The sequence below is a fragment of the Grampus griseus genome (assembly GCF_964374135.1).
Source record: "Grampus griseus genome assembly, chromosome: 21".
NCBI classification, from domain to species: Eukaryota; Metazoa; Chordata; class Mammalia; order Artiodactyla; family Delphinidae; genus Grampus; species Grampus griseus.
Window position 1 is genome coordinate 5,244,635 of NC_139015.1, and position 8,800 is coordinate 5,253,434.

Consider the following 8,800-nt stretch of genomic DNA (forward strand, 5'->3'; position numbering starts at 1 on the left):
GGTGGTAGTGTGTCTTCATTCCTTAAATATTGATTTGGAGAGTCAGGGAATTTCAAGTATATAAAAACCCGAGTGACGAAAAGTAGAGATGAGAGTCCAAAACATAGGATGCACAAAGTAGCCTACTACAATGTTCAGTGCACAAGAGCTAGTAATTATTACCCAATGTGTAGAACCTAACACATTTTGGAGCAGATTAATCTTCTAGCATTTCCAAAGGAAGGTCAATGGCAAAATAAGATGGATTTGATCATTAAATTTGTTGTTCTCTAACACACAAACCGTTAAATTTTTGTTCCCTGGTTTTTTGTTTTTTGGTTTTTTTTTTTGGTAACACTATTTATTTATTTAATTATTTATTTATTTTTTGGCTGTGTTGAATCATCGTTGCTGCGCGCGGGCTTTCTCTAGTTGCGGCGAGCGGGGGCCACTCTTCATCGCGGTGCGCGGGCCTCTCACTATCGCTGCCTCTCTTGTTGTGGAGCACAGGCTCCAGACGCGCAGGCTTAGTAGTTGTGGCTCACGGGCCTAGTTGCTCCGCAGCATGTGAGATCTTCCCAGACCAGGGCTCGAACCCGTGTCCCCTGCATTGGCAGGCAGATTCTCAACCACTGCACCACCAGGGAAGCCCTGTTCCTCGGTTTTCATTAGCAAAAAGCAATAGCTACCAAACCAGCCAAGTGAAGTTTTGAAACAATTAATGAAATAATTCTTAGAAAAGCATCTTTATCCTCCATACAAATGATAAGCAGGATTGTGGATGTGTTAGTGTGTGTAGGGATGGGAAAGGAAAAGTAGGAAAGTTAACCTATTTACATATGATTCTCAACATAAATTACTTCACAAATAATTGCACAATGTTCTGCTTTTCTATGCAAACAAAATGTGCCTTCGAATCAATAGGTTTTATAAATACAGTATATAAGATAACTGATTTATAAAATTTTAAAATATGTTTACACACATTAATATTCAGAACTCAAAGAGAAATTTCAGTAGGATAAAAATGCTTTGGAAATTAAGATGTGTAGAAGGTAAGTAAATTGTGCTAAATCTTCTATCCACCATGAAAACATTTCCTTTCATTCTAACATAACAATATTTTGGAAATTGTGTCTCCCATCTTTTCACATGAGAAGCTTTAAACACTTAGAAGATGCTATTCACTTTTAGAGCAGGGAACTTGAAGTAATTATAAAAATATATTCTATCCAAATATGCTTTTTTTATTGAAGTATAGTCAAATATATGTTTCTTTAATTAAGTCGTATCTTACCAGGATTCCAAATTTCAGCACTGAATTGTGTGTTAACACTGATGAGTAGAAGTTTTTTTTATTCTTGGCAAAGCTTCTGAAGCTATAGTTTTCTAGAAATTTAAGTTTTAAGAATATTGGAAATTAAAATATTTAATTCACTTTGAGCAAACCATAATTAGTTGGCAATAAAAGTTTATGTTGGCAAAACATTTCAGGTATAACATAATTGAAAGTGTTATTCTGAAGGCCGTATTTTTATCATGAACATTCAAAAGCAAAAGAACTATGAAATCACTATTTAATTCTATAAAACTAGGCAAGGCACCTTCTTGTTTTTTATGACACTTCCAGAAATGTCATTTCCTACATTCATTTCTACACACAGTCCATACTTTTGAATTCATACTGCTGAAGATGTGAAATATTAGAGAGAAAACTATATTTTTCCTCACTACATAAGAGAGAGGAAATTGTTTTTGCTTCATACCTGTTTGGGATAAGCAATTTTGCATACATATTTATACTTAAGCACAGACACATTAACACATACTCCTGCAGTTGAAGATTTTATCTTTCACCAACCTCCCTTAGGCTAGTGATGGAGATTATTCTTGACACTTCCCATTTAAATAGCTTAGATGTGTTTTGTCTACTTTAATGACTGTAACTAAAACAAATACATCTGGCATTGCAACCATCTATACACAAACACACATACACCACACATGTGGGAGACAGGGAGGTTGTGTGGGGGGGTTGTATATGCGTATTTATACACACGTATCTGTCCATGCACATTACATACATTTCAAAAATATTTATATGCATATATATATAATTGAAATAAAGTTGCAGAAAACATTCTTTACCACATGCACTCTAGTAGTTCATATTTTATTATATGCTATTCTTTTATATTTTAAAAATGCATTTCCCAGCCCATATAATTGAGCTCAAGATCCACTAATGGGTTGCTGCTAACAGCTGGAAAAACACTGGCTTAAGTAACGGCAGTATAAATCACATATTGGCAAAATTAAAGATGCTTTTCTACTGCGACCACAACAGCACTGTACCCACCTGATACCAACATGTATCAGGAATGTATTACTTAAACGACATATACGTCAATGTTGGGACAGCGTAGCCAGAATGGTTTCATCATCATTGATAGAAGAGTGACTTGAGTTTCATGAGCCAGGATTAATTGCATTGCTGTTATATACTTACACATAACTGCTTCTTATTTGATGGAAGGCTGCTAAAGTTTTGGGTAGGATGTAAATTTAAAAACACGATACTATTTTGGCAAACTGATAAATACTGTCTAGATTTTATGTGGAACAGAAACATGTTCATGACTTCCCAAGAAAATAATGACAAAAATATGTAATGAGTAGAGATTTGCTCTCAGGGATACCTCAAATTATTAGGAAAGTATAATGTTCTCTAGGAAATATTATTCAGTGAAAAAGCAAGGTCTGGAACAGTGTATAAGGGATGCTATCTTCTGTGTAAAAAAATAAGAAAAAATACATACATATAGACTTACATCTTTTCTTTGCAAAAAGAAACACTGATGATATAAACCAAAAGCTACGAAAACAGCATGCTGGAGATATGAATCCAAAAGACCTCTGAATATACTTTTTCTCATAATTTTAACTCTGATGATCACATAAATGTTTTCCACTTTCAAAATAATGAGTTGAAAAGAAAAAACATATAGTATTTGCAGGATAAAGCAAATATCTCAATATATACTTATATTTAAGCAAAGATGGTTAGAAACCAAGATTTTAATGGAAGTTATTAGTTGAAGTCAAAGGACTAAATTTAAAACCCCAGTAATGTTCAACTGGATTTGGAAATAGCACTATGAACTTTTTTCCCTAAAAATATGTACAGGTATTTCTTGCTTAAGATCAATAATCTATTCCCCCAAATATAATAATGCTCTTCTCCAAAAAAGAGAATTAGGGCTCCCTGAAGGGATGGCTGATCCAGGCATGGGGGAGAAATCGGGCAACATGAGTGTATGGCATCTGTTCATCCCAGAAAGCAGAGAAGCTGGAAAAATAAAGGGGTCATGCCATACAGGCACCAACACGAAGGGGTCCCAGTTAGGCAACAGTGAGACAATTGGCACATCAAAGGAGCATTTGAAGCCCATATGTTCAGATTTTTAGTTAAATAAATAAGGAAGACAGAAGGAGGAAGGGAAGGAAAAACTAGAATAACAACAAAGAACATGGTCTTTGATTCCTTTCTGTGGAGCGAGGAGTGGGAAATCTGTATTAATGGACGCTTTACAGCTATGGGCATCTGTGCTTCAGAAATAAGGCCGTAAAGGTGCATGTATAAGGATGTTTCCTGTAGAACTGTTTGAAAAAGCCGTAAATTGGAAGAAACTCCAATGATGACCAATAGGAGATTAATAAAATAAATAATAGTACATCCGTTTATGGACTACGATGCAGCCAGTAAAAACGATGGAGCAAACTTCATAAAGTGACATATAAAGAGGTCCATAATATATCGTTTAATGGAAAAAGGAAATTTCAGAATAGTATAAAAGGCTTTATCCCATTTTTTCATGAAGTAAAACAGTATGTGATTATACAAATAAATGCATTTGCCTTAAAAAGATAGAAATCTGGAATGAATGATATAAGACCATTCCACTAACAGTGGTCACCTCTGGGATTAGAATTTGGCAGCACCTGTGGGTGGGAGCAGTTTGAGAGGGAATGTTTGCATTTCATTTTATATATTCTTACGTCATCTTGGTGCTTTTTTTACAAGCATTGTTGATTTTGTAACACGTAGGTAAGAAAAGAGATGATCCCTTCCATGTAACAATTATTCTCTTGCTTAACCCATCTCTCCCACAGATGCCAGGCTGCAAACAAGACCTGCCCCACAGATTACATATGGAATAATCACATCTGCAGATGCCTGGCTCAGCAAGATTTCATTTTTTCCTCTAATGCTGGAGACGGTAAGCCGAATGCTGTATTAAAGACTAAATGTCTCTGTTTTGATTAACAAATATTGTAATATTAAAATCACATGTACAATATTCATTTTCATGCTTTGAAATCACTCACTACAAAATAGGACACTTTCTGCTTTGTATTGGTATTATTTTGAAATTCTTTGTGAAGGAACCTACCTGTGTGTGTGCACAACCCTTTAATGAACAACATGGAAATGAAAACACTTTTAAAGGCTTTTTATTGTTTCCCACCGCACCCAGCACCAAGTAAGGGATAGTAAAGATGTCCTGACTGTGTTTATCTAGACTCTGCAGACGGATTCCATGACATCTGTGGGCCCAACAAGGAGCTGGATGAAGAGACCTGTCAGTGCGTCTGCAGAGGGGGGCTTTGGCCTTCCAGCTGTGGACCCCACAAGGAACTGGACAGAAACTCATGCCAGTGTGTCTGTAAAAACAAACTCTTCCCCAACTCGTGTGCGGCCAACAGAGAATTTGACGAAAACACATGCCAGTGCGTATGTAAAAGAACCTGCCCAAGAAATCAACCCCTAAACCCTGGAAAATGTGCCTGTGAATGTACAGAAACTCCACAGAAATGCTTCTTGAAAGGAAAGAAGTTTCAGCATCAAACATGCAGGTAAGAAATCTTCATAAACAGTATTCATTTCTCTTACTGGAAATAGTTTTCTCAATGCAAAGCAGTTTTCTCAACCAAGATATTGGTTCTTTGTTAGAATGGAACTAGTTAAGTTCTGGAAGATGAATTCTGATATTTGTAACCAATGCTAAATTTTTGTGAGACTTTGCCCCCCAAAAATAAGGTGGGAGTCCTGGGAACCAAAACCAGATCCAAGCTCAGAATGCACTAAATCCTTGTTCCAGAGACTAAGGTAGTAGCTCTCCACGTGAGTTAGAGAACAGATGCAAAGGACAGTCACTTGTGGAGCATTTTCACCTGCCCCCAACAAAATGATGATGCTATCAGATGTAATTTTGTACAGCTGTTCTAAGTGCAGAAAATGTGCAAGCTTTACAAAGGATAGGATGATACCGTTTACTGTGGAATTGTATCTAGAAATGAAAATAGTTAAGCTAAGTATAATATTTAATGGAATCAGAGAAATAAATTAATACGTTGTTCAAGGTTACTCAAGACATTCCTTAAACCTGATTCTGCTCCCTTCTTCACCAGAAAAAAATGAGTCTCTTGGACTCAAACTCTTTCAGTGTTAAGCCCTGAACCTCTTCCTCTTTGATCTGAGAATAAGCCAGACCTGTGCTTTTGACATTTGCTCCCACTCTCCTTCAGCATCTCGCTCCACCAATCACGCCCTCTCCCTTCCGTACCTTCAATGTCCTCAACTCTAGTGTTCGTCCCCCTCAATTTTTTCTATTTTATTGGCATCTCACTGCGATTTTGAGCATTCTGTAGCAACCAAGCTCTGTCCTTGTCTTCTGAGTTGCACCAAGACCAGGCATTTGGCATTTGTCTGTTCACCTCTTTCATCTCTCATTTATTCAACCAACTGGAACCTGGTTTATGCCCTAATATTCCACGATCAAGTTCAGTAGACCCTGCATTGTCAAATCCGATGGACAATTTGGTCTTTCTGTAAAACTGTCCTTTCCGTAGTTTCTCTTTAGGCTCTCCTCTGTTTTGAGTGAGACAACATTGTTCTTTCCTGGTTGTCCTTTAGGTTTTCTGACCACTTGCTGTCCATCACTGGAGTTCTCACTGGGTTCTCTTTTTCCACCCACTCTTTACAGATGGTGATAACACCCTTTCAACAGATGATTATTCACACAACTTAAAACTTTATTTACATTTATTTATTTACAATTATTTATAATTGTAAATAACTACAATTTATTTACATTTATTTACAATTTAGTATCTGCATGAATACTTCCATTTATCTACAGTTTAGTATCTGCATGAATGTTCATCATTACCTTTATCTTCAGTAAATAAAGTATCCTTCTTTTTGATTCTCAAGAGTTTGTATTCCCACTTCAGTTTATCTTTCTGATGATTTGTCCACACTAACATGTTAGCTAGTGCATGAGGAGACTTCCATGAATCTAGGTATCTCATTAATGACTTTTATTTTCTTCCTTTGTCATTTCAGAAGACCTGATAGGAATCCTTGTTTTTCCTCTTTAGAATATTCTGGGCAATGATATTCCAATTTTACTTGCATATCCTACTCTAATCACCAAAAGGATATTTCAAAAATGCAGAATATAGATACTAAATTTTATTAAAGATCATGAAACCATTTTTTTCATATTGAATCTGAGTGAACCCAGTATACATTGAAAAACCTGAAATTTTTGTTTACATAAAACTAACCAGCTGGGCTTCCCTGGTGGCACAGTTGTTGAGAGTCCGCCTGCCAATGCAGGGGACATGGGTTCGTGCCCCGGTCCGGGAAGATCCCACATGCCGCGGAGCGGCTGGGCCCGTGAGCCATGGCCGCTGAGCCTGCACGTCCGGAGCCTGTGCTGCGCAACGGGAGAGGCCACAACAGTGAGAGGCCTGCGTACCGCAAAAAAAAAAAAGCAAAAAAACTAACCAGCCATACTTGTCTACAGAATTCTTATATTAACTCAGTAGAAAAGATTTCTGTCATTGTGTTTCTCCTCATCGCATACACTGTTCCTTAATGGCTTTCTATTTACTAACTCTCTCCCCATGTTCATTTTTCTAAGTGTATAATTCCAGGTTTTATGCATATACTGAAGCGAAAAAAAAGATAGTTTAATATTTTGAACATATATATACTCCTCATTTTCTCTTCATATTTATTCCAAAATTGTGGCAGGCAGAGTATATATTCTGTGGTTCACTGCCTTAGTCAGCAACTTACATTGATCATTGAGAATTGTATCTCTTTAGTAAAGGAATACCAGTGGCCTTATAATAATATCATTGTATTTAGAACTGAAAATAAATAAATAACATTCTAACTAGACATGCTTTCTTTTCTGGAGTAAAAGAAATGCTGTTGCAAAATCACATCTGTAGTATTTCTGTGGTGCATGTTTGATCTCCAGGTCACCTTGCATTTTTCTTGCATTATATCCATCCCCACTGCCACATGTTACGTATACTCATCCTCCAGAAAAATCCTTCAAAGATAGCTCCCATTCACTGGAGCAACAGGGCTGCTGATGTGACTGGCTGCTGGGTCGTTTGTCCTTTTGCCACTACTAGAAACTGGACATCTGGGGTAGGAGGAAAGGGACCCTCACAGTGAATACTGTCCCTCCCAGTGCCTTCCCCCAGACCGCACTGTTTTCACATGGAGCCCAGGTGGAGGAGGGAGGCTGAGCCACTCCCGTGCAGCCAGCCAGCTGCCAGTCTAGTCAAGTCAAGAGTGAGGATGGGGCCCTCACTGTGGACCACGGTCCTGCCAGAATGGCTGGGTTTAATCGCTCCAAAGTCTGGGTTCCAAACGAGTCCCAGAGTCTTGTGAATGCTACCATGCTTACGTGATCACGCTAAATCGGCAGACCTTAGATATTCACTTCCAAAATTTCTGTTTTATGTTACTTTCATCTACGAAGCACAGAGCACCTCAAAAGAACTAATGCTCACAATACCTCATTCTTCCATTCGTTATTTCTGCAAGCAAGACTCTTTCTTTTTTTTTTTTTAGGTTTTTCCATTCCTCTTAAATTTGGTAACGCCAGGCACAAACTTTAGCAATGTATAAACTGGAGAACAATTTTATGATAAAATGAGTAACTCTGTACTAGTTTGGAACTTAAAAAAACACAAAAGTGCATTTGTAGCTTAACAAATTCATCTCCTTGGTCTTTAACGAAAGTCTGTCCTTCTTTGTTCCCCTAGTTGTTACAGACGACCGTGTACAAATCGAGTGAAGCATTGTGAGCAGGGACTTTCATTTAGTGAAGAAGTATGTCGCTGTGTCCCTTCATATTGGAAAAGACCACATATGAACTAAGATTGTATCTTTTCTAGTTCGTCATTTTTCTATCATGGGAAAACGGTGTTGCCATGTTAGGACTATGAGCACAGAGACTTTGTGGGACTGAACCATGTGGATAATGTTACAGAAATGGACTGGAGCGCATCTGCAAAAGACCTCTTTAAAAGACTGGTTTTCTGCCAATGACCAAACAGCTGAGGTTTTTCTCTTGTGATTTTAAAAAAGAATAATGACTATATAATTTATTTCCACTAAAAATATTGTTTCTGCATCCATTTTTATAGCAATAACAATTGGTAAAGCTCACTGTGATCAATATTTTTATATCATGCAAAATATGTTTAAAATAAAATGAAAATTGTATTATAAGCTGGTAAGTTGAGTCCATTACCATCTTACGCCATCAGCAAAACTCGATATTATGAAAACTGTCATCTCCCCCTGCCCTTTCCCCTTTTCTCTAATTGGATGTCAGATTTTGATTGCTGTATGATCCTGTAAAAGAAAGTTTCAGAGGGACAGCGGTTGCTATTAATTTTATTTAAATTCATCTCTTAATATATTTAATGAGTAGAAATGTTTTAG

At 37.2% G+C, this 8,800-nt stretch overlaps 1 protein-coding gene across 1 annotated transcript in view; it reads left to right on the forward strand.

The window, feature by feature from the left end:
- VEGFC (vascular endothelial growth factor C) overlaps positions 1-8,552 on the forward strand; it is a gene marked incomplete at its 5' end in the record, with an annotated part of 79,654 nt that extends 71,102 nt beyond the window's left edge. The window contains 3 exons of the mRNA XM_082680469.1: positions 4,153-4,259; positions 4,563-4,896; positions 8,116-8,552. Coding sequence (XP_082536595.1) covers positions 4,153-4,259; positions 4,563-4,896; positions 8,116-8,230 — 556 coding nt within the window. The 3' untranslated portion in view covers positions 8,231-8,552. The remainder of the gene's footprint in view (positions 1-4,152; positions 4,260-4,562; positions 4,897-8,115) is intronic.
- Between the last annotated feature and the right edge of the window lie 248 nt (positions 8,553-8,800).